The 27,348-nt window shown below is 39.1% G+C and overlaps 1 protein-coding gene across 2 annotated transcripts in view; it reads right to left on the bottom strand.

Moving 5' to 3' along the window:
* CFTR (CF transmembrane conductance regulator) overlaps positions 1 to 8,721 on the bottom strand; it is a 103,241-nt gene extending 94,520 nt beyond the window's left edge. The window contains exon 1 of one of the 2 annotated variants that reach the window (XM_087723644.1): positions 8,593 to 8,721. Coding sequence is in view for 1 of the 2 variants with exons in the window: in XM_087723643.1 (XP_087579769.1) it covers positions 8,346 to 8,398 (53 nt within the window). In the remaining variant the exon portion in view is untranslated. Of the gene's footprint in view, positions 1 to 8,345; positions 8,549 to 8,592 lie in introns of those variants that run through there. The other variant, XM_087723643.1, reaches the window with a different exon arrangement.
* Positions 8,722 to 27,348: the final 18,627 nt, after the last annotated feature.

Genomic DNA, 27,348 nt, shown 5'->3' with positions numbered 1-27,348 from the left:
AGCATTCTTCTCACCTCTTAACACTTAGTTACTTTGAGCAATAAGCACTGTAAAGCAAAATCAAGTAAACATAATATTTTCTTTGTGTTCATATGCAGTGAAAACTTTCAGTTATAATAACATAGGACAGAATCATTGGGGTTTCACTTGAAATTCCATGACTCTAATAGCAATTTTAATGAGCATAATTCACTAAGAAAGGCTAGAAAGAATATTTTGGCACCTTAATTCTGCCAGAGTTCAGTTTCTACAAAGCTATACATACATTACACAGACTTTTTTTCAAGCAAAATGTTATTCTCCTTCAGTAGTGAAGTACCAAAGATTGTATAACTAAACTAATGTATGAGGATATAATACTAAAATACCAGGGTTATAATTTGTTTTTCTAGGAGCAAAACATGTTCAATGTGAAGAGTAATAATAACAAGTAAACTTTCATAAAGCTTGTATATACATGATAATTCTCACAACACTAACCACAAGTATTATTTTTACCTCCAGAGCTGCCAATTATTTGCATTGTGTTATAGAAGAATAATCCAATGAAAATATCTTCTGGTGAAAGATATTTTGTCTGTTTATAAAATTATACAGATAGGTATCCTGGAGGAATCCATTTTCAGAACAAAGATTTATGTATCATTATTCATTTCTTATCACATGTATTTGTTGGCTGAAGACATAAAGACCTACAGTTCAAAGATAGAATGCCTACCTTGCAAGCATATGGTGTAATGTCATGGGGAAGACAGTAATGTCCTCCTGGGAAGACAGGAGGAGCAGTCACAAACTACGTAATGACAAATAAGAGTCAACTCAACAAGATACAGAAAGATGAAAGAAACAATGTAATCTACAAAATCAACTGTAACCATTGCAACCAATTCTATGTGGGACAAACATCACATCAATTAAAAACCAGGATTCACAAACACTAGCTGGAAATCAAATGCCACGATCCCAAATCCTAAATCTCTATCCACGCCAACACAAAACAGCACCAGTTCGATTGGAGCACCACAGAAATCATTGGCCACACTACCATCCACCATGCTTGTAAGTTCACCACAAGCAATTCCATCAACAGATACATTAACCTACAATCAGCCTATGAACCCCTTAGATTCCAAATCAACCACACAGCCAACCTGAGACAGCACCAACCTCAAGTTGGTTGTTTTAAATTCCCTGTACTTTTTGTTGTAGCTCTTGTGTTTCCCTTCCCCTCCTTTGGGTTTGTGTGCCGTCCTGAGTCCTGCTGGGAATAGGTCGGCATATAAATAAAATGAACCTTGAACCTTGAACTTTGAAGCAACCCAGACACCCCCCCCCCTCCACACCAGCAGTTCACCTCCCAGTGACCCTGACCTGATATAACCTCCTTTTCACAAGACCCATCACTGATGACTCACATCTGACCCACCACAAGATCCTCACCCACACCTAAAGCCCTTATAAATAGAAGAACATTGACACTGATAACCCCGAAACTCCACTGAAGATGTTACCTAGCCTGGTAATGAAACATTCAAAAATCAACCCACAAGCTTGGACACCATCACCTTCAAGAGTCAATTTAGCCTACAGAAGCAATAGGAATCTCAGAAGAGCCTCTTTCTAGTTTCTTGACTGTAAAGTCGAAGGGGGAGGAGATATACTTTTATATTTGCAAGACTCTGTTAATTTAACCTTATAATTAAATTAGAGCTAGTACTTCTGGGTGTCCTCCTTATCTGGACTTCTGATCATATGACAAAGCTGACATGGTTCCAAATTCAGTATTAACACATACTAGGACTACGAATGACCTCTGATTTTAAAAGGTTGTGTTGATAATATTGCTTCCCATATTAAGGTAAGGTAAGATTAAGGTACCATAACTGGGCTACAATACGAGATATAGTGTCCTCAGAAGAGAAGCTGGTGTTGATGGTCTACAGTGACTCCGCAGTTTTCCAGGAATGAGAGACCATACACCAGAAAGGGAGCTGGTCAGACAAGAGGCAGCACAGTCCAGAGATAGATAGAAAACAGAGGAAAAGAGTAATGATGGTCACTCACTAGAATCCACCAGGGTATATCTGTTAGGGTTAAAGTAGTATAGGTTTAGTCTGGCAAGAATCTGTCTATTGTGTGTATGTTAAATAAAGAATTGAACTCTTATTGAATTGCTCTTCATCATGCTTTGGTCTCAACCTGACATGCAAGATATGGCATGATCACTAGACAATAACAAACAGAAATTTCTTGCTGTTTGCTGCTGTTCCCAATGTTTGCAATTTAAAAATGATATTTCTGCACCAAATGCCAGGAATATATGATGCTCTGGATTGGACCTCTTCTTTCAAGTCTCTTTATGCATAGAGAAAACTAAGGCTCTTATTGGTGTCTCTCTTTGGCATATATGCTATTCTTTTCCCCATGCAAAAAGATTTTTTAAAGTGTCATGGAGTAATACTATTATTCAGTTGATCCTGGGTAGGCATTTCAGTTAAACACAAGGGCTTTAAAATATTGAATTGTCTTCACTTAAGCCCTTAAGACCAAATATGAATTTCTTGCAGGCCAATTTGAAACTCAAAGCCAGAAACTTCCACTCCAAAGAAAATAAAAATACATTTGAAAAAGGCTGGAAATCTAAGCAGCAGCACTATCTTTGGTATGTAATTCAGAAATTCCTGAATTTGATAACTAACATCAAGTAGAAAAACTCCTGTTTCAACTGTTGGAAACTCATTGCTGGGGATATAGTTTGATCTGATAGAAGGGAAGTGTCTATATGCCAGAAATACTTGAAAAAGCCTAAGAGGGAAAACAGACTTGTATTCAAAAGGTTTGATCAAGAGGGGAGGGCAGCAAATAACTCTTTGCTACCATCTAATAGACTCATGGATTTTTGTTGCCAATTTTGAAATTATGGTGGGAAAAATGTATGAAGGGGGGAAAAAACCCTAATTTTTTGTCTTCAATCTTACATTCAAGAAAAATTACATCTTTTCTTACATTTCTTACATTTGAAAAATTAAAATGGGGAAACTTAAAAAAAAGAAATAATCTGTTCACGATTACTACTTTATCCTATTTTTAAATGTAACTGACCACCCCAAAAGAATACAAATAAATTTCTGAAATGTTAAAGATTATTATTATTATTATTATTATTATTATTATTATTATTATTATTATTATATTCTCCTTAAGTTCTACATACTAGACATTTGAATTACCAGTAATAGGTTTCCTAAAGTTCTGTATTGTTATAGTATTGCAGAAGAAAACACCAATTCAGTCATACCAGTACTTTGATTTAATTTGAATCAATGTTAAATTGTATTATGAATTTAAATTCCAATATCTTTGAGCCCATGGAGTTCAAAAAAGATTGTATATAGAATTAAATGGCTATTAGTTAAACATTAATTTTAAATTCATGAATATTAATTTGGAAATTACCCATCCTATTACTGTATTTAGAAATGACAGTTTTTAAAAATTATAATACGAATAAGTGAAATAATGGCCTTTAAGAAGATACCCCCAAACATGCTTGCAAATAACTGTGAAATCAAAATAATTCAACTTCCATTTTTATTTTCCAGTAGTAATGTAGAAGTTGAGATAGGGAAGGAAAAATTACAAGAGATAGATTTGTTCTCTCCTACACAAACAAGGCTTCTTAGCGGACTAGTCTTTTCATACTTCAGACTGGTTGTATCCTGCTTACCTGTAACCCATGATGAAAAAAAGCTTGTTTAATGTAAGCAATAAAAGCTGCAGAGAATGGAGGGTTTGGGCTACACTTCTGCATCATCCAATCTTAGCAGGCCAAGTTGTGAATCAAAGATAAAAATGAGGATAGTTGGTTGCCACCTAGTTGTATAGTGTTACATAGCAATTGCTAATGATTATGAAGAAGTTGGAACATCAGGATAATATTGTAAAAGATTTTAATATATTAGGCTGATTTTTTTTTTTAAAAAACATGTATATATGAAAATAATCAAGCCACACATGGTATAAGTTTTATTACGTAAATTCATTATTTGTACTCTTTTAATGTTTACATATTTTAATTGGTTGCATAGCAAAAATAAAGTTAACAAAAGAGGAATTGTAGACTATAAACATACTTCATCCATTAGCATCAGCCTCTCTATAGAAGGAGTGTTCCTGATTTAGATCACCTGGTTTATAACAATAATATATGTTTGTTGTTATCCAAGGAGTGCTCTTAAGTGAACTTTTACTGCTCAATGAGCTATGAAAATATTTACATACCTCCTATAAGTATAAACTAATCAGAGGTAAATACCCGGAATTAGTCAATTATTGCCAATTACAATTATATTGCTCATTGGTTCATAATTCTAGAGAAGAGATAAGGTATAAACCAGGTATGTGAAGTAATGAGAAATTGGATGTTAGTCAAACAATCTATAATTAAAGTAGCATAAATTGACTTAAAAAGAATAGATGTGGTGATTATCTCTTGTCCTATGAACAGAATGGAATTCATCTTATGCTAAGCAATCATTTTTCTGATGAAAAGCACTTTCCTCTAGAGATAATCTGTTGAGGGACTCAACAGCAAATAGAGTGAAACAAGCAATGGACAGGATCAGAGTCATGAATGGAGGTAACATTAAAAAAAACCTTCCCCCCTCCTTCTATTACTCTTCAGTTTCTCTTTCTAAATCACACATTGGGATGAAGGAACCAAGATCTTAATTAATCTTTTGCAGTTAGCTTTTGAATTTGGGCCAAAGTCCCTGTGGATTGAGGTCAATGATGCAGAGTGCCCACTCCAACTTTGTCTTTTTTATCTTATAAAGTCTGCCCTGGACAATTATATAACCCTCTAAATGTGATTAGCATTATTTTCTGCCAAGAGCAGTGGTCCCTGCTGTTTGGGGCACCAGGGACCGGTTCTGTGGAGAGAGATTTGTTCATAGACTGGAGGGAGTATGGTTTCGTGAATTGCCCACATCCTGCAGGTGGAGTTTCGCTTGTTTGCATGGCCTGTTTTCTGGCATGCTGCAGCCTGGTACCAGGCCAAGGACCAGGGGTTGGGGGCCCCTGGCCTAGAGCATTGGGTTGACCTGTTCCCAAATATATAAAGGGGAAAAGATAAGTCCATGGTGTCTTTGGCTCATGGATTGTCCATTTTTGTTTTAGAAGACAGATATCTTGTCATCCTGACTTAGAAGAAGTATGCCTTGTGTACCTCACATGGGAGGAAATTCATTATTCCAGATAGAGCTTGTGTTGTCATATACCTTTTTCTGTATTAGTATCCTATATTATATAGTAGAATTATGCATATAAAAATATACATGAGTATAGTGAGTAAACAACTAGATTAAAAGACTTCATCATTTCATAATGACGAACTAACTATAACTGCACCAATAAAATTCTTGTCAAAACAGATAGGGAAAAATCCAATTTCATTTCCCCATTTTTCCAATCTTCTGATTTCTGCAATCAAAAGGTTCATTTTCATTTCCCCTAGTACAATTTTTTTCTAAATATATGCATTTTGTGAAAGTTATGCTCTATAATATAATACACTTCTTCATCACACTTTTAATACACACCTTGCATGCACATTTAGTAATTAAACGTTTTTTTAAAAAAAAATATTCTGAGATTGCTGAAACTCAGGATATGAAGTAAAATGTTGAAAGCTGGATACTAAGTCATATATTGGTCAAAAATGGAAAATTTATTAACATCATATTAGCATATCTTTCTTTTTTTTGTCCTTAAGATAATACAACACACTGGCTATATATTCATAACAATTGAATGCCATTCTTCCATTCTATTTCCATTTAGTGGAAGAGAAGAAGTGGGAGAAGGTTAAATCAAGAAAATGTAGGAGACGGTTAAATGTTCTCCAATCTTAAACTATATCCCCAATATAACCCCAAATTGTACACATTAAGAAGATATTTAGCTATATTTAATCTGTTGTTCATAAAACAAAAAGCAAGATCAATTATCTCTCCCCTTCAATGTGGCTGTGTAGAGTAGATATCCTAATTTTGTGGATACAGAATTATAGACAATAGACTATATGTTATAGTTGTTTTAAGTTAATGAAGTTAATAAAGTTGTTACCATTCAGTTCCTTATGTCACTGTCTGTATCTTTTCTACCTACAGAAAATCCCTACCTTGAACCTGGCATTTGACCAGATATTTATCAGCAAACCATAATGAAGCAAAGAGTCTTTCTCTGCACTTACATGCGAAGAAGAAAGAAAAAGTTACCTAGGAAGTATAATTTGGAGCTGAAAATTACTAAAAATTATCCCGAATGTAAGAAGAGCCTGTTGTTTCAAACCAGAATCTCATCAATGAAGCCTATAGGCAGCTTTAAAAGCATTTTAAGTAACAGTCTGTCTCTCATACAGAATGTAATATACAGTTATCATAGCCCTATTATGTTTGTCCAATCCTGTTTTTAAATGATGCATGCAAACCCAAAGAGATGTATGGACATCAATTCTTAAATTAATAGGGTAATATGCATAGTGGACATTGTGTTTTGTCCATCCTGAATCCCTGTTTTTGATAAATGAAAATCACAGGCTTCTCTCTTTCTCCATCATATAGTCAAGTAATTCTTCTGCCACAAACATTGTCAACAGTTTGTGTTGGCTCTGAAAATATGCATGTAAGACTAAAGGGGATACCCAGTATTGAATGGCCCGTCATTTTTATTTATTTTCCTCTTACATTTATATCCTGCCATTTCAATCAAGAACTCAAATGATACACATAATGCTTCCTACTATTTCCTTTATAAATCTGTGATATTGGTTGCGCTAAAGATTGTGACTTCCCATAGGTAATCTAGAGCAGTGGTCTCCATCCTTGGCAACTTTAAGACCTGTGGACTTCAACTCCCAGAGTTCCTCAGCCAGCTCAACTCTGAGAGTTGAAGTCCACAGGTCTTAAAGTTGCCAAGGTTGGAGACCACTGATCTAGAGCATTTCCAAGACTGACAGTCAATTAGACTCTCAGTCACAGTCAAAGACCTTAACCACCAAGACCACACTGTTCCCTCCGCTCTGAAGATTATGGTCTTTATGAAATCCATAAGAGATCTGATTTTAATTAGGGCATAAATTATATGGAAAACGCAAGGACCCCTACCTTTGGCTTTATGATGGAAGAAAGCTTCCATTGCTAGCATATTATTGAGAAATATGGTAATTTATTAATAAACACTCATTAATAATTAAGGGATGTGGTGGCTCAGTGGCTAAAACACTGAGCTTGTCGATCAGAAAGGTCAACAGTTCAGCGGTTCGAATCCCTAGTGTCGAGTAAGGAGTGTGTTTAGACAATGACCATTAAGGCATCTTCAGACCGTGCTGGTTCCTTGGCTTTGAAAAGGAGGTGAGCACCCCCTAGAGTCGGGAACGACTAGCACATATGTGGAAGGAAATTAGTTGCATTAGTTGCATTCAACATTGACTACTCTGAGCTCACGTTTTTAAAAGTTTAGCAGTACCTCCTAGAAGCTGTTGCTCGCTTCTCCCTGGACAGAGTTAGGAACTTCAAGCACAGAATTGCTTATAAATCCTGCTTCACGAGCAAACCATCCTCAGGAAGAGTTTCTCCCCCCCCCCTTTCCCCCGCTTTCTCTCCCATCGGAAGGTGGCACGGGGGCATCTTGCCTGCCAAAGGTTACTTGAGTGATCTGCTTTAAATCGATTTCCCTGGCTTCGGGGCGAAATTTATGAGCCTCGCAGCCGAGGAAGCGTTGGCGAGCATTCAAAGGAGCGCTCTGTGACCGGCGCGGGGACCAAAGTGTACAAAGGAGGGGGAAAAAGTACAGAGGGCGGGCGGGAGGGGAGTCCTCCTCCTCCTCCTCTCCCTCCTGGAACTACCCAGCATTTCCCTTTCCCTTTGCCAACTGTTTTCAGGGCTAATTACTGGCATCTCAGGCAGCGGTGCGCGATGGTATTTGCGCGAGAGAAATCCAAGCAGGAGGGGACGGGAGGGGGGCTCACTTCACAGCTTTCCACTTGACTCCAACCATGAATACCCGCGGGCTACAGGATGGCGATGAACCATTTGCAGCAGGAGGAGGAGAGCAACCATAAGTGCACCCTTTTCCCAATAAAAAAATGAGCGCTCGCCTCTCCCGCGGTCCTTCCAACCTCCTGAATGAAGGTCCCGGTGTCTAAGGCGCCAACGTCACCCTCCGGCAGGCGCTCAGAGCTCAGCCTCGCACTCCAGTTCCCGGTCGAGAATCCGCTTTCGCTGGTTTGCATTTCTCTCCCTCCCGCTCGCCCACCCAGTCGCACGTGCGGCCCGGCGGCTCACCTGAAAAAGAGCTTGGAGAAAACGTTCGCCTTCTCCAGAGGGGACCTCTGCATGGCCCCCCGCCGGCGGGGCTGCTGGGCGCAGCGAGCAAAGGAAAAAGGAGGGACGGGTTTCCCTCTGCTGACTGCGCCGTGGATAAGTCTCGCCTTCCCCCCATAAAAGCGGGACAAACCACTGTTTGCACCGCTGGTCTCCTACCTTATCCGACTCTGAGGTCACCGCCTCCCTCCTTCTCCTGCCCCCTCACCCCGCCTCTGCAAGCCGGCCCCGGCTTCATAAAGCCGGCCCTCCGCTCCACGCCCGGGACAGCGCAAAAGGCCCCGCTCTCGGCGCGCGCTCAGAAAGGCGCTCCTCGCGCCAGGTGCCTCTCGCTCTCCTTACTCCGCGCGAAGAAGCCGCCGTTCCCACGGCCGCCTCCCTCCCTCTTTCCTTTCAGCCTGGCTTAGCGGTCGCTAAGAGGAAACGGGTTCCCCTGAACGTTGTTGCCGCCGGTGGTTGCTTCACTTGGCGGGGGTGGTTGGAAGCCCGCCGTCTTCAGAAAGCGCCTCTTGTCAGATTGAGCGAGGCTTCCCGGAGTCGTTGCGCTACAAACGGGACTGAGTATCGGTCGTGCGCTAAATGTCAAGGCTTTAGAGTAAAACTTATCCAGCGGTAGCAATGAGGAACGCGCGCACTCGATTGCCGATGGCTTGGCGTCTTGCTAGACGCGCGTACGCGCCTGGCACCTGGGTTTTTTTTTTCCATAAAGTTTCAGGTGCCACCCTTTCCCGCTTAGCTGCTGGATTTTGAACTTACTGGAGCATTCGTGGGCCATGCTATGTTGAGCTAGTGTTACTTTTGGCTTTTGGTTTTAAAAAGCTGTTGTGTGAAGAAGAAGCCCATTTAATTTCAGGTATTGTTCGACCTGTGTCCGAACCTAGAAAAATGGTCAAGGCAGCTACCCTGTTAAATGCATGGCACGAATGTAGTTTGCTGGAAGGGATTTATGGTCCTGGAGCTGCTGTGCTTCTTTTGAACGTCTATGTTTTCGTTTGTGTGACGCAAAGGTTCACACCACATCCATTTCCTTATGGAGTCACTCCACTAAAATGTATAGTGGCAGCTAGTTTTTTTATAATAGTAAAGTCCTCACTTTTGTTACATAATTAGGTGAGAATAGGGCACATTTTTGTCTTCCTACACCAGTTGATCAAACCCTAGCTTGGAATGTTTGCTCTGAATGAAACCAGGCATCTTCATTGGTGCGTCAAACAGGCAAACACACATTCAGCCAACTGACAAGAGAGCCCTCTCTATTATCCCACCCACCCATTTCCTGCTCACTTTGTTTTTTTCAGGCAGAGTTAATTTTACTCTGTGAGAACATTTTTTAAAAGTGCTCTGTCAACTGGGTCCAAAATGATGCATGATTCCTAAGCATTATTTACCTGGGTGGGCTAGATGGGTAGGGAACAGTCTTTTTGGCTAGCAGTGCAAAGACAGGGAAGAATAAAGGTTTGCTTTGCATCTGAAGGGAGCCACTGCCAGGATCCAAGAAGGAAGTCTCTTGTAGAACTGATTGGTTTCTTGGGAAAAAAAGTAGTCAAAGGCAGGGAGTCTGCAGGTTTCATTGTGATTTGCTGCCAGCTCATAAAATAAAAGCTGCTAAAACACACAAAACTTTATTATCTACAAGGAAATATATGGCCTAAGTATCCGTCAGTGGCTCACATGTATGACCAATTCATATTATGATATGGTCTTCAACTGTATGATAACACTGCTTATTGAATGACTAGTAGGTGCATGTTATATTATGCAATCATAGGTGTGATTTTGCTACTTCTGTCCCCAATTATCAAGTTGCTTATCCAACTATACAAATACCTGGACATCAATTATTTTGCTACATCAGACACATGAGAGCTATGGGTAGTACATTATACAATCAGATCAGTAGTGAAGATCTCAGAGGTAGCATAGAAAAAGGATAATTAAGATAATTTATTATGTATGGGCTAATGGGTGGTAACAGGGGACATGGTGGCTCAGTGGCTAAGACGCTGAGCTTGTCAATCAGAAAGGTCGGCAGTTTGGTGGTTTGAATCCCTAGCGCTGTGTAACAGAGTGAGCTGCCGTTACTTGTCCCAGCTTCTGCCAACCTAGCAGTTTGAAAACGTAAAAATGCAAGTAGAAAAAATAGGAACCACCTTTGGTGGGAAGGTAACAGGGTTCTGTGTACCTTTGGTGTTTAGTCATGCCGGTCACATGACCATGGAGACATCTTCAGACAGTGCAGGCTCTTCGGCTTTGAAAAAAGATGAGCACTGCCCCCTAGAGCGGGAACGACTAGCACATATGTGCGAGGGGAATCTTTACTTTTTTAATGGATGGTAGGAATAGTGAATCCAATGGGAGGTGAGTAATCTGGTATGTATGAGGTTTGGCCTGGGCCACAAAGTGGGAGACAAATACCTGTGAGCTTTGAGCCTGGTTAGGAGACCCTGGAAAGGTCCAAGCTCAGCCCAAGTAGAGGGAAACCATGACTTACCAGAATACATAAACTACTATTGCAACTGGATGGGAATTACTCTGGTAATTAACAAGAAGGTTGGATGTGCATGGAATGTATTCCTCCTTAGGTATAACCAACAAAATTGTAGTCAGTATCTATCCACTTTCTAAAGCAAACTGCCATATATTTTATTCATTTTATTTAAACAGCCCTGTTCTACCCCATCCTCCTTGTCCAATTCCAATAACCAGTGATCAAATAATAAAAGATGGGAGAGTTGCAAGAGATATTGATATAATCTAAGCAAAGCAGAAATCCAGTACTGTGACATTCTCAACTGATGGTCATCCAACCTCTGTTCAAAGAACAGAGGCAGCAGCAAAGAAGAGTTCACCACTTTTTAAGGCAGTTTCTTCCATTATTGAACAACTTTTATAGTTATGAAATGTCCTGCTGTGTTTCTTAATTCTATTTTCTGAAAGACCTTTGAAGACTTCTGCATAGTTTTCTGTCTGACTGAACATAGCCAGTACCTCCAACTTTTCTTGCAGTCTTTTGGACACACTCCTGCCAGAACGGAAGACAATATTTTGAACAATTTGACTAATGCAGAATAGAAAGGAATAATGATTTTCCTTGAACTCAACACTGTCATAGAATTTATGTAGGCTGGGATTGTATTGACTTTTTTCCCCCAACTACATCATACTGTGGCTAAGTAGCTTTTAATCTACCAAGACACATAACAGTAGATTTTTCTTTCCCTGCACTATTTCACTTCAATAAACCACTCTAGGTTAAGTCAGATCAGTAATAATCTATTATGACTCTCAGTCAACAGCAAGACAAAGATCTCTCAGAATTGAAACAAGTGAGACCAGGAAAGTAATAGCAGAAATATATTACTGAATAAACTGAGAAAGGAATTCAGGAAAACAAAGATATTTGGTTTCATTTCTGGATGAAGATCTGCCTTCCCACAAGTTTTAAACTCTTAATCCATATGATGGTGTGCCATAAACAGCAAGAATATGCCAAGCATTTTTTGGCATATATACATACATACCAGTGGTGGGTTTCCATTTTTTTACTACTGGTTTGTGCCCACACGCCATTGCGTGGGCACAAACCACATCTGCAGAAGCATCCAGGCAGGTGGTCAGAGCCTCCCGCCACTGCCACTACTGGTTTGCCTGATCTGGGCCGAACTGGCAGAAACCCACCTCTGAAACATACATAGGTTTATTTCTGAATAATGTGTGGGACTATATTGCACTATACATAAGTTAAAAACTAAAAGTATTAATTTTATTTTATATTTTATATCATAATGACATATTAAAATATTAATAACACACAAACACATGATTATAACTTACATTAAAATATTAATACTATACACACATATATACATATATTCTATTATTACACTACAATAATGGAGAGCAATTTCAGAGTATTTTCTTTTATACTTCCAATTCCTGATCAATAATAATTAATTTCAAACAAAAATAGATCTTACAACTGCATTGGGAATGAGAGAAATAACAGAGGGGGGCAGTTAAAGATGCTGAGTTTGTCACCTGGAAAACTGACTACTTGGATTCAATACCCAATCACTGTGTGACAAGGAGATGTCTTGTTACTTGCCCCAGCTTCTGCTCACCTAGCAGTTCAAAAGCATGAAAACATAAGTAGATACATAAGTACTTCAGTGGGAAGGAAACTGAATCTTGGTGTATATTCATGCTGGCTACATGAAAATGTCTTTGGACAAAACAGACTCCCTTGGCTAAGAAACAGAGATGAGTACTACTTCCTACAGTCAGCCATGACTAGAAACGGGAAAGTTTTCCCTTCACTTTTAATCATAGCAATAGCAATAGCAGTAGACTTATATACCGCTTCATAGGGCTTTCAGCCCTCTCTAAGCGGTTTACAGAGAGTCAGCATATTGCCCCCAACAATCTGGGTCCTCATTTTACCCACCTCGGAAGGATGGAAGGCTGAGTCAACCCTGAGCCGGTGAGATTTGAACCGCTGAACTGCTGATCTAGCAGTAGCCTGCAGTGCTGCATTTAACCACTGCGCCACCTCGGCTCTTAATTAAACTCAGAGTTTAATCATAAACTCTGGGCCATTCAACACAGAAAACTACTCCATTGTGCTTTCTATGCACATTTTATAAAAAACTGATTTTGAAGAAAATGTTATCTTTCTTTATAATACGATTAAACCAAATTCTTGGCTTAAATCAAGAGAACACAAATAATCTGGATACGACCAGAATAATTTTAGAGGATATGTTATCCCAAAGTGATAAATGCATTTAAAAGAACTACAAATAATTTCAGGATTATTTTCTTCATAAGTGAATTTACTTTGGTTACACAGTGGCATTTTTACTATTTTAAGGATTTCTGAACATGTTCATTTAATGACGACAACGTTGGTAAATAATTAAAACCTTATATTTCAGCCAATACAAAGTCTTATATTAAGTAAAAGGAAATGTATCCTTTTCAGATAAATTTGTAAAAATAAGAAAAGTTGGTTAACACAAAGAAACTTGTTACCTTTAATGTCTCAAGGAAATCCAGAATGCCAAAGATCAACAAGAATTGTAATATTATCCTGTTTCACCTTTTAAAGTGCTTTGTATAGATTGTGTTAAAGTTAAAATATTTACTGGAAGTGCATATTGACAGCAGAAGTTCAGCAAACAGAAAATCAAGAGGCTTATGAAATTTGAAGATTTATATCTCCAAATTTATTATTTTTTAAAGAGTTGTTTACTTTGAAACTGCAAGATTAAGATAATTCCTAGCTGAACACACCTATCAACATTAAAGTACATTGATCCTGAAATCAAAGGTTATTTGGCAGGTACATTTTTTATCTTCTTATGGAGAAATTGATTTATTTTTTATTTAAAAGATCTATATCAGTAATGGTTAACTTTTTCAGCACCAAGAACTGTAACTGGAGCGTGTGCGCGCATACTGGAACCCGGAAGAGAGCAGCTGGCAGGTGTGTGTGCCCACAGAGAGGGCTCTGTGTGCCCCCTCTGGCATGCATGCCATAGGTTCGCCATCCTTCCTACAGATATTCCCTGATTTACAACCAACTGGGGCCGGAAATTCTGCCTTTAAGCAATGTAGTTATTAAGTGACTCCTACAATCTATTTTGGGGGGTCATTAAAAGAATCTGACTTCCCTATTGATTTTGTTTCTGAGAATTCTCCTGGAAAGACTATAAGTAGTGAACAGCACACGGCAACTGTTTTAAATACATGCCAATTGCCTGAATTTTCATCATGTCACCACGAGATACTCTGATGGTAAGTATATAAGCCAGGTTTTTTTCCAGGGTCATCATAATTTCAAACAGTTGTTAAACAAGTGGTCATATGTTGAGGATTACCTCTATTTCTCTGAAGAAAGAGAGAATCTGTGTCTCTGTGTGTGTATGGGTTTGTATGTGTGTACTCACACATGTACACACACATATACACGGCATATTTATAAATGTATGCACAAACACACACAAACATACACATAAATAATCTTACCTGGAGCAGAATGATTCTTCCTAAAATAACAGGAAATTATAAAAGCTAATAAAAGATTCTAAGACTACAAATATTTAAATAAATGGCTTTGGGGAAAGGTGATTTTTAGACTTCCTGAACAAATCCATGTCCCTGGTTTGTCAAATTTTTGGAGGCCATGCATCTTATAAGGCATGGGTAGCAAATTCCATCCTGTCACAGGCTAGATTGTGATGTATCATGATGTTTTTTGTCTTTGTGGATCTGGGGTGGCTTGCGCATGATATATTCAGCCCGCGAGCCATCAGTTTGACAGGCCTGTTACCATTATAACAGAAGTAAAACCTCCTAGCTTCATAGGAGTTTTTAGTTAATTAACAGTTAATTAAACCATTGAGTTGGTGTCTCGGATAATAATCAGAGTATGTGGGAGAGGAGGGGACAAAGGAAAAAGACAATCTTCCCATCTCCTTCCCTGAAGCATGGATTAGAAAGTCAAAGAAACAAATTTCATTTAAATTCAGAAAAGTTTAGCAAATTGACAACTTTCTCTTTAGCTATAATACAATAGCAGAGTTGTAGGTCTTCTAGTCCAACTCCCTTCCTAGGCAGGAAACCCTATACCATTTCAGACAAATGGCTATCCAACATCTTCTTAAATACTTCCAGTGTTGGGGCATTCACAACTTCTGAAGGCAAGCTGTTTCACTGATTAATTATTCTGTCAGGAAATTTCTCCTCAGTTCTAAGTTGCTTCTCTCCTTGATTAGTTTCCACCCATTGCTTCTTGTTTTACACTCAGGTGCCTTGGAGAATAGTTTGACTCCCTCTTCTTTGTGGCAACCACTGAGATATTGGAACACTGCTATCACGTCTCCCCTAGTCCTTCTTTTCATTAAACTAGACATACCCAGTTCCTGCAACCATTCTTCATATGTTTTAGTCTCCAGTCCCCTAATCATCTTTGCTGCTCCTCTCTGCACTCTTTCTAGAGTCTCCACAACTTTTCTTCATCATGGTGACCAAAACTGAATGCAGTATTCCAAGTGTGGCCTTACCAAGGCATTATAAAGTGGTATGAACACTTCATGTGACCTTGAGTCTATCCCTCTGTTTATGTAGCCTAGAACTGTGTTGGCTTTAGCTGCTGCACACTGCTGGCTCATATTTAAATGGTTGTCCACTAGGACTCCAAGATACCTCTCATAGTTACTATTATTGAGCATGGTATCACCTTTACTGTACCTGTGCATTTTGTTTTTCTTGCCTAAATGTAGAACCTTACTTTTTTCACCATTGAATTTTATTTTATTAGATAATGCCCAATGTTCAAGTTTCTCAAGATCCTTCTGTATCTTAAGCCTGTCTTCTGGAATGTTGGCTATTCCTGCCAGCTTGATGTCATCTGCAAATTTTATGAGTTCCCTATTTATTCCCCCATCCAAATCATTGATGAAGATGTTGAAGAGAACTGGGCCTAAAACAGAGCCTTGGGGTACTCCACTGCATACTTCCCTCCATGTAGATGCAGTTCCATTGAGGATTACACATTGAATGCGGTTGGTCAGCCAGTTATGAATCCATCTGGTGGTGTTGCTGTCTAACCCACATCCTTCTACTTTATCTAGTAGTAGGTTATGCTCTACCTTATCAAATGCCTTACTGAAGTCCAAGTAAACTATATCGATGGCATTCCTCTGGTGCATTATTTTTCTCACTTTGTCAAAGAATACAATAAGATTAGCCTGGCATGATCTGTTTTTGACAAACCCATGTGGGCTTTTGGCTATTACTTTGTTACTTCTAGGTGTTCGCTAATTCATTGCTTGATTATCTTTTCCAGAATCTTTCCTGGTATTGAGGTCAGGCTGATAATCTGTGGTTTCCTGGATCTATTTTTTTCCTTTTTTGAAGATGGGAACCACATCAGCTCATTTCCAGTCCTCTGGCAGTTCCTTCGTGCTCCAGGATCTCTGAAAGATATAGTTAAGTGGTTCTGAGATCTCATCTGCCAGTTCCTTCAGAAGCCTGGGGTATAATCCATCCAGTCCTGGTGGTTTGAACTTGTCTAGGGTAGACAGGTGCTCACTTACCATTTTCTTCCCTATTTTAATGTGTTACCAATCTGAATTTTGTGGTGCTGTTTTTGATAGGTTGGACTGGTTTATCCCTTTGTGTAAAGACAGATACAAAAAATGAGTTAAATAGTTCTGCTTTCTCCCTGTTGCTTGTCACCTTCTTGCCACTTTCTCCCAGCAATGGACCAATTGTTTCCTTAACTTTTTTCTTGTTTTTAACATATTGGAAGAAGCTTTTTTGTTAATTTTTACTTATGTGGCAAGCCTTTTTTCATTCTGAGCCTTAGCTTTCCTCACTTCATCTTTACAGGCTCGGGCTATTTGCTGATATTCTGCCTTAGTTACGTCCCCCTCTTTCCACTTTTTATACTTAACTTTTTTGTCTTTCAATTTCTCAGAGAGTTCTTTATGCAGCCATGCTGGTTTCTTTGGGAAGCTATTATTTTTCTTCTTTATTGGTATTATGCTAGACTGGGCTTTTGTAATCTTGTTTTTCAAAATTTCCCAAGTTTCTTGAGTTGTTTTCCCCTTGAGAATTCTCATCCATGGAATTCTTCCCAAGCTCTCTCTAAGTTTATTGAAATTAGCTCTCTTAAAGTCCAAGACTCTCATTTGACTTTGTTCTACTACTTGTGTTTGCATAATGTTGAATTCCCATATTGCATGGGAACTTGCCCCCAGGGTTCCTGTGGCTTCAACATCTTCTATCATTTCCTCTCTGTTAGTGAGAATTAAGTCTAATATGGCTGATCCCCTTGTTCCCTTTCCTACTTTTTGGGAAACAAAGTTGTCTGTTAGGTTGGAAACCTGTTGGATCTTCCACGGTGCAGAGTTTGCCTCCCAGTTGATGTCAGGGTAGTTAAAATCCCCCATTACTATTGTGGTGTGCTTCCTACATACTTTAGTTAGCTGAAAGCAAAAAGTTCATCTATTTCCTCTGCTTGGTTGTGTGGCCTGTAGCATAGACCTATGGCAATGTCATTCCCCCCTCCCCAACCTTTAATATTGACCCAAATGCATTCAAGATGGTTCTCATCAGTTTTGTGCTCTATTTCTGTAGAGATGTAGTTATTTCTTATATATATAGTTTAAGGTCAAAAGAACAAGACTGTAGAGCCTTTAATAGTTGTAAATTGCTGGGGAATAAAATTCCAAATTCCAGAAAACCATTCAACTGCTGGATCTTCTTCCTTTTTGGCATCTGAACATTCTTTCTCTCTTACATTTAGATCAGGAGAAGGGTCGGAGAATGCCCTTGAAATCACATTAAGCACCTTCAAAGTTTTATGTTAAATCATTTGCTATTGAGAGCTTCTAAGTTAAAATACTCTAACTTTTCTCCAGGAAAAAAAGAAATGAAGGGTAAAGGACACTTGAAAACCAGAAAATATCCTTTTACTGGGAACAAAGATAAACAAACATTGTCAGGAAATTCTGGATTGTGCCTCAGAAAGTTGTGGTACTCCTGAGATTTGTAAACTAACTGATTTCAGTACAATTTTGCATTATTGCCATATCAGATTTTGCTGGTTATCTCTTTGTTATTCAGCTGTGTACATATTTCCTAATCTTCCTATTTTTGAGATTTTATGACAAGATCTTCAAATTTTTGCTTTCTTATTTGGGGAAATTGATCTGTCCAAGATGGGGGAATGATAATAGAGCTTATAAGAGGTAAATAGAATAGAATAGAATAGAATAGAATAGAATAACAGAGTTGGAATGGACCTTTGGGGTTTTCTAGTCCAACCCCCTGCTTAGGCAGGAAACCCTATACCATTTCAGACAAATATATAACAGAGGGTTCATAAATGTTCCTATAAAGTCTGTATCTATTCTCTTCTTCTCAACTGGGTTAAAGAATAACTATGTGAATGTGAAGAAAATTAACCATTTACGCCATACTAAACAACTATATGACCACTTCAGATTGCTGAAATGTAATTCTCATTCAATTCAATGGATCTTATTTCTATATATACTCTTTCCTTATGCATTTTTATGATGTAATATCATATAATATGACGCTTACTGATCCATGTATATACAAAGTATGTAGCGGTACATTGTGCTCTGGTGTCGGACAGGAAAGAGAAAAATCATTATACAATACTAATTTACTCTATTATTCCAAATGATACATTGGATAAGTCTATTAAGTGTAATGTTTTCTGATTACATTCTTATATCAAAGCACTTAAATTTATTTTGTTTAGTTGTACCCATCACATGGTGCTCTTTGTTTTAATTGTTCATGACAAAGATCTTGATTTTACACTATATTATTATTTACAAAAATGGTTCCAATATTAATGTTTTTGTCTCAATATTTTATCTTCAAACTTAATGTAAATGTTGGCAGATACATGAGTCATAGAGAGAGGACATGGTAAATTCAATCTCCCCTGCAGTACCTGTTTAATATTAATCAACAAGACAGAAACTACTTTGAATCTACAAATGTTAAGTTTGTAAATGTCTGCCTTCCTTTTAATTTTTCTTTTGATTCCCTATTTTCCTCTATGTGTAATGATAAGTATGAACTTAAGTTACTATTCCGTACGTCAGGTCAGAGGTGAAATTGAATCTTTTTTTACTACCGGCTCTGTGGGCATGGTGTGGCTTTGTGGGTGTGGCTTAGTGGGTGTTGCAGGGGTAGGATACTGAAAAATCTCCATTCCCATCCCATTCCAGGGGCCAGCCAGAGGTGGCATTTGCTGGTTCTCCAAACTACTCAAAATTTCTGCTACCGGTTCTCTGAACTACTCAAAATTTCTGCTACCGGTTCTACAGAACCTGTCAGAACCTGCTGGATTTCACCCCTGCATCAGATAAAGTCTGGTTGTTGAGATCACATTTAAATTTGGGGAGCAGCAAAATTTTCACTGACTGAAAGTTCTTCAAAATGGATCCATTATTTTTAGCATTTTTCCCCCAGAATGGGACAACTTGGTGTGGCCACTCAGGGCGCCCAGTTCTGTATCGACAGCTTGCTATCGCCAAGTGACCTATGCTAACTCATCGCTGCCAAGTCATTGCAGGACAACTGAACACAGCCAAACTGACGTGGAAACAATTCGCTGCAGATAGCCAGAGGGAGTGTTGGGTGGCTGGACAAGCAAGCAGCTGGACAGAACACAGAGAGGCGGAGGCCAGATGCTTACCATTTTCGCAAACATCTTGCTGCCACCACTGCTGGAGCACCACGCTCCAGGCCTTTTGGAGTTTTGGTTGTTCGGCTGGCAATGGTGAATCAGGCAGGCAGTGCAGAAGCAGCAGTGGCAAGGGACGACCCATTTCATACACCCTGCTACCACAAGCTGTTCAGTGTTTGGGTCATTCGGAAGTAGAAGCAGTGGGCAGGATGGGTGGCAGTGGAATGTATGAAAATGGGATGCACCAAGCCTCCATCACTTCTCTGCCACCATCCCCAAATGGCCCTAACTCTGAACAGCCCAGAGTTCAGCGCAGCGGCAGTGATGGTGATGGGAGTGCGATCCTGCTCGCTCACCCACCAAATTCTCTCTCTGATTGCCTGCAGCGAGTTGTCCCTGCATTGAATGGACTGTGTTCAATTGTCCTATGACAACGTGGCAGCAGTGAGTTGGCAGAGGAAACTTGACAATGGGGAGCTGGCCGTACTAAGCCGGCTGTTGCCTAGTTGCCCTACACCCTTTTTTTTCCTGTGGTTTTGGAGAAGATATTTTGATTTGCCTTATCTAAAATAAAATGTGCTTACACATTACTCTAGGTTTTGGGGTGTTCTACAACTCAAAATAGACAAAAACTATACTGTGACTTTTCAACAATTGCCAAATTTAGGTGGCAAGATAACAGGAATTAAGACTATAATAAATAAATTAAAGCTTGGGGGATATATAACTTGCAAAGTTTTTTTAAAAAAGCTTTAAAAATGAATGAAAGGCAAAAAATACCATTGGAGGTAGTTATACCTCCATCTTGTCATGATGGAGGTATAACTACTGGTATAGCTGAGAATTTGATTGGAAGAAGAAAGACTGGTAAGCTTATTATTTCTTTGGTTTTGAAAACAGAATGCCGGATTAGATAGTTCTTTTGTCTCATGAGGAATTCCCACAAGTTAGTGGCACTGTCTTTTATTCTCTACTAAATGTGCTGGTGTTATTTTCTACATAAATCAGGAATATACAGTATTTTTAAATATGAGAATTAAAAAAGTAAGGAGAGATGTTAAACCAATGCAGGCTTAGTATCACAACACTAAGGATCTTATTGGTTAAATCAATTTCCTACTATATTTCTCCTCTTGGTAAACTATCATAGGTAAAAGATCTTACAACATTTTACAGCTCTTTGAATAACAACTAGTTTTTCTTCATCATACTTTGAGTGATGAACACTTTGTATTATAGATACAAATATCAAGTAAACTGTCAGCTAAGACATTATAATGTAGCATAATAACTTCATTCTTTTCAGCATATTTTCTGCTGCTGCTTTTCAAATTTTGGTTTTGATCCAAATTGTTAACTTTTCAGACTGCAGTTCTAGAGCTTCCACCTATACAAAGAAATTCTTGTAAAACATTTTTAATGTTTTAGTTCACAAATTTTGTACTATGTATTTCTCTTTTGCCTAAAACTATTTCCACTTAGTTTCATGATTATGCAAAAGTCCTTTTGAAGTTTCCTGGGGTTTCAAAATAATCTTACCTTACTATTCAAGAAAACTCAGTCCCAAAGCCCCACCAGACAATGAGTTACACCATTCTTTGGAGGGTGGCCTAGAACAGAATGTCACTCATTGTGCTCTAAGCATTCCTTAAACGTGAACATGAGTTGTTAACAGTCACAGTCTGAACATAGAAGGACCTAAATTAATAAGTTTGCTGGTATCTGCAGTTTTTATGCAGCTTCTGCAACTAGGAAGCAAAACCCTGGCTACCAAATCCTGCATAAATTCACCAGGAAAACAAAACCAAACAAAACAGGGCAAACAGGTTTACTGTATAACACATTACAAGGACTCCCTTGCTAGTTATCACTGGGATAAATTCTACATACTTCTGTGCTTATGAAGAAACCTTCAAAGAGCACAGCAAAATAGGGTTCATTTTGGGAATGTTCCAAAGTTAATTTAATATGGAAAGATTGCAGTTGACATCAAAGGCCTTTGAAATGAGCCCTCCCTGAGGCTATGAGAGATGACAGACAAGTACCAAATAACCATTTTGTCTATATTCTGTTCTACAGAAAAGGGATAATAGAGGAACTAGTTCTTCATATTTCCTATTCTAGTCTCTCAGCATATCGACTTCCAGCCTAAGGAGAGACCCATATTTGCCTGCACAGGGCCAAACCCTTATATGATTTTCTTTAAAAAAATTGTCCTGTTCTTTTAAAAAATACAAATAACATAACATAAGATTGGTCCTGCACGGGAATTTCTGAATTCCTTTTAACTTCCAGGTGTCTATATTTAATATTCAGTGTGTGTTTATTTCTGAAACCTATCAATTTTATCTGAAAGAATTTCAACAAATCTGGTAAGAAAATTCATTTTTTTTATGTTGCTTGTATTAAAGTAAGTCCCTTCTTGGAAGCTTGTTTTCAGAGGAAAGCTCCATTAACCATAATAATAAACTTCTCTGTAATTAAAATATTATCTTGGGGGAAGTGACTATTCTTTGGATCAGAGCAGAGCAGGAAATGATTTTATGCCTTAGTTTAGTTTAGTCCCCCAAATGGTAACTTGATTTTATACTTGTTTATTTTATTTATGTATGCACGTATGCATGTATGCATGTATAAATTTTATTGGCCATCCATCTTACCACAGGGTAACTCTAGGTGGTTTACAGTTATATCTAAGTTAAAACATAAAACATAAAAGTTAAAATCAAACATTAAAACCAAAGGCACATAGGGAGGGCAGAGGGCAGAATGGGTGGGAGATGTGATTTATTATTACTCAAACCAACTCCATTGCGCTGTTTCCCCACTGGAATTCTAAACTGACTGGCAAAGCCAAGTCTTTAGGCCCTTATGAAAAGATAAGAGGGTTGGGGCCAACCTTATATTGGTGGGCAGGGACAAGATGTTCTAGAGGACAGGAGTAATAACAGAGAAGGACCCCTGGACTCTGCCAGCTGGAATAATTGGGCAGAGGGGATCTGCAGCATGCCTCCTCTATGGACCAAGTGGTATGGACCAATCTCAGCAGGGTAAGACGGTCATTCAAGTAACCTGGAACCATGCCATCAAGGTTTTAAAGATGATCACCAACACTTAGAATTGCACCTGGAAGCAAATTGATAGCCAATGCAGCTTGCAGAGCATCGTGATGCTACAGAGACCAGTCTTGAAGCCCCCCAAACTACCCATGCTGCCGCAATCTGCACCAGATGTAGCTTCTGAATGATCTTCAAGGGTAGCCCCATGTAGAGCGCATTACAATAATCCATTCGTGAGATGACTGGGGACTAAATGACTGAGTGCAGGGAATCCTGGTCCAAGAAAGGATGCAACTGTCACAGAATACAAAATTGTGCAAAGGTTCTCCTAGCCGCAGCTGCCTGTCGCATGTCCAGAAGAACCCCCAAGTTGTGAACCAGGTCTTTCTTGGGCAGTGTCACCCCATCTAGATCTAGTCCCAGATCCCAGAGCCCTGCATACCCAAAGCTATTTGGCCTTAGTTCAGTGAAAAGCTGTTCTCCCCATCCAGACTCCCACAGCTTCCAGGCACAGCGAAGCGGCAGCCACAGCATCACTTGGGTCAACAAGAGTGGAAATATAGAGTTGGAATACATCAGAATACAATATAGACCTCAATCCATGGTGACGGATGTTCTCACCCTGCAATTTCACATAGATGTTGAAAACGAGTAGAGAAAGTACCAAGCCCTTTGGGATACTACAAAATAGCGGCCGAAGGCTGGACTCTCACTCCCAATCAATGTCAATTGGGACCTGCCACTGACAATGGAGTTGAACCAGTGCAGAACTGTGCCACCCAGCCCCCTGCAGCCAGCCCAAAGGGATACCATGGTCAGTGGTAGCAAAAGCCGCTGAGAGATCAAGAAGAGTGACAATGGTTGCACTACCCCCATCTCGCTCTTGCCAGAGATCATCAACAAGTGTGACCAATGCCGTTTCCATTCCATAACCGGGCCTGAATCCTGACTGAAAGGGGTCCAGATAATCTGTTTCATCCAGGACCCTCTGCCAGGCCACCACCTTTTCCACAACCTTCCCTAAGAATGGGAGGTTGGAAACTGGATGAAAACTGTCCAGGCAGATGGAATGTTTTGGTTTTTTAAGGTGGGGGCGAACCAGAACCAATATCTCATCCTCTAGTGATGCATTAATCACTGTCTGGACCCACCCACCAATCACCATCATGGAGGCTTTCACCATCCAGGAGGGACAAGGGTCTAACTGTCAGGTAGTGGCACTGACAGCAGCAAGGGCCCTGCCCACTTCATCAGGGCCAACTGGATCATTCCCAGATAATTGGGCGAGAGCTCTCCCTAGGGTATCTCTACTACAGTATGCTATTTGTATTTTATATCTATTTTACTCCCACCCACACCCACCCCGTTTAGCAATCTTATAATGCAAATTTTGCTTACTAATATTTATATAGCAAGCAGTTTTCAAAAGACCCAGGCTTCCTTTCTGATAAAATCATTTAAACACCTGTGTTCTGCATAACAACAAACATATTCAAGTAAAGTACAAGAACAAAGCAGGAATTTGTTCTTCCCACACCCTTCCATTTCAGTATGGTGATTCTGCAAGCTTGCTTGCAGGACAAACAGGCCAGTGATTTATAGTTCAATACTTTGCCTATCAGTAAGTTGTTGGGCAGTTTTCTCATTTCAGTAATGATTAATTTTTCTAATGAACACTGTATAGTCAATGAAACTTTAAGGACAAAACATCAAGATCACTTTGAGGCCTCCTCTGACTTGTCCTTCAACTTCAAGAATTATTAGTTGGGAATATTAGTAGTTGCAATCCCACACACCCACAGTGTGTACAAAGGAAAGACTATTCTCAAAGAATACAGGTAGTTATCTACTTACAACCATAACTGGCCTCAATATTTCTGGTGCTAAGCAAGACATTTGTTAAGTGAGTTTTGCCCCATTTTACAATCTTTCCTGCCACAGTTATTAAGTGAATCGTTAAGCTAATAAAACAGTTGTTACGTGAATCTGGCTTCCCCATTGTCTTTGCTTGTCAGAAGGTCGCAAAAGATGATCACATGACCCTGGGGACACTGCAACCATCATAAATATGAGTCGGTTGCCAAGTGTCTGCATTTTGATCATGTGACCATGGGAATGTTGCAATGGACGTAAGTGTGAAAAATGGTCATAAGTCACTGTTTTCAGTGCCATTGTAACTTCAAATGGTCACTAAATGAACTATTGTAAATTGAGGACTATCTGTATGGCTGCTTCTCCAGCTGCCTGTGATATCAAGCCTTCTAACCTTCATACTGGTAGTAGCCAGCCTTCAGATTTACATGATCTATTTTATTTTTGTTAGAGTCCTTATATCATTCTGTTCCCCTAACTGCAGTGAAATGTGCTCCGATATTTTTGTAATACATGCCCTCATGACATTAACTTATCCCTGCTGCATAGTGGAGACAACTTTGACTGTTTTTCCTTTCCCCTCAACATACTTTTTACCATGGACACAATCTGGGATGCTTCATCAATGGTATTCTTGATGTTCTAGTCAGGGGACAGAATTTTCGCAACAATTATTACACTTTAAATAGATATAGCAATAGCAATAGCAATAGCAATAGCAGTAGACTTATATACCGCTTCATAGGCCTTTCAGGCCTCTCTAAGCGGTTTACAGAGAGTCAGCATATTGCCCCCAACAATCTGGGTCCTCATTTTACCCACCTCGGAAGGATGGAAGGCTGAGTCAACCCTGAGCCGGTGAGATTTGAACCGCTGAACTGCTGATCTAGCAGTAGCCTGCAGTGCTGCATTTAACCACTGCGCCACCTTGGCTCACAGATATGGGTAAGGCTAGAGCTAGATATTGCCTCGCTCTGGCTATTTTGGTCTGGGCTTCAGGAAAAACCAGGTGCCTGGCTTCCTCAGAGGCATTGGCTATGCAGTGTCAAGCTGGCACTTTCTGAAGTGCTTCTCGGATCCCGAGGTAGGTTCCTAATTTAAACAGACTGAGTCCACTTTTGAAACAGTACTAGTCCTGTGCATAGCGAAGGCTGATTAAACAAGGAAAAGAGTTCAGTTCTGCTGCCTTTCCTGATTCTGTCACCAAAAAGTGCATTGCAAGTTTTCTATTACGTCTTTTCTCAAGGGTTTTATGGGTTAGAATGTTTCACTCTTTTTACTCCTTTAGTGAGGCAGGAAGAGCATTATTTTGTGCATTCCACAGATCATTTCCAGATGATCCTAGACATGGCCATTCGCTGATAACATTGCCATTCTCTTGAAGCAGCAGTTGAGGATGGCGTTAGCTTTTTATTGGTTGCTTCTACTTGGTTCTTCCTGGGCCCTTCCTTAGGGCCAGGCGGACAGTGGCATAATCTGTGGCTCAAAGCACTTGTTTCCATTTGCTGCCTATCATACATTAGGAGGCGTAACTGGTACTTCTTTTTCCTGATATCAGATGATTCTTGGTGGAAGTGAAGCCAGAGGAATTCACTTACTGCCTCCTTGATCTGCTCTGCATTAAAACTGTTAGGACAGTTCAAACAGAACAATCAAGCAGAGTAGGACTTAGACATCATGACAACTCAATGCTCTGCAAAAATCCAGAATGCCACTATTGTGCAAAAGGACACAGAAACCTTAACCATTTATTCATTGACTGGATTTTGCATCTTAACTATGTTAGCCCCATGTTTTTGTCTTGTCTTTTCTTTCTTACCTTATTTTAGTTTTGACACCATTGTTGAAAAATAGGAGATTGAAATGCATGCCAATTTCCTACAAATTATCCAGATTATCTATTTCAAGTCTAGAACTTATTGTAGGGCTATTATAATTATGACCGAATACCAATTTTATTTACATACAGCTGGTCAACATTTTTTTAAACAATAGCCAAACATATGTCTCAGCTATTGAAATTAATTAAATTATATTGTAATAGGGCCCCCAGGAGATATAAGATTTTCAACAATAATTAAAATACTACATGGACTGCTAAATAAAATCACAATAATTTATGGGCTACTTACTGACTCAAAATAAAAAAGTATCTTGCAATAATTTTACTGCTCAATATCTTGTTAATGTCAGTTACAGCTGGTAAGTATGTAAATCATGATTTATAGGCATTGCAACTAGTTTGGAAATGTGTTTTTAGATTTATTTGAAAATATTATAATATCTTCACATCAAATAGATTAGTGAAAAACTCAGCATTTGAACAAACTTTGTAATTTAGATGCCCATGGATCAGTGGACATCTTGGTAAGATACCTGGAAAAAAATATGCTTATAAACCACTATCTATGTCTCTTCTAACACTGAGGAAACAGAGTTATAAATAAACTATGTTTATTTTATTCTGAAAATAAAATTAACCAGCACTATGATTAGCTACTGACTAGCCTTTGGTTAGTTCGTTATCTAAATAACTTTCCAGCAATTCAGGTGAGTTGCAACAACTACGATACTTGATTATACCTGGCATGCTTTTTTGTTATCTGATTAATGGCGCATGTATGTTTGCGAATTAACAACCTACTGAAAATCCACGCTCACAGATCAACATTTAAATTTCACAAGCAACCACACTCCTGCACACAAGAGGAGCTGCACCCAGACCATTTTCAAAAGAGCCAAAACACACTGCAGGACCGAGTCATTAAGAAAAGCAGAAGAGAAACACCTTTTC

Source organism: Thamnophis sirtalis, unplaced genomic scaffold (assembly GCF_051295495.1).
Source record: "Thamnophis sirtalis isolate CommonGarterSnake01/CBP01778 unplaced genomic scaffold, rThaSir2_p1.2 scaffold_9, whole genome shotgun sequence".
Classification (NCBI taxonomy): Eukaryota; Metazoa; Chordata; class Lepidosauria; order Squamata; family Natricidae; genus Thamnophis; species Thamnophis sirtalis.
Note: the sequence above shows the minus strand (reverse complement) of the source record. Positions and strands in the feature narration are given on the sequence as shown.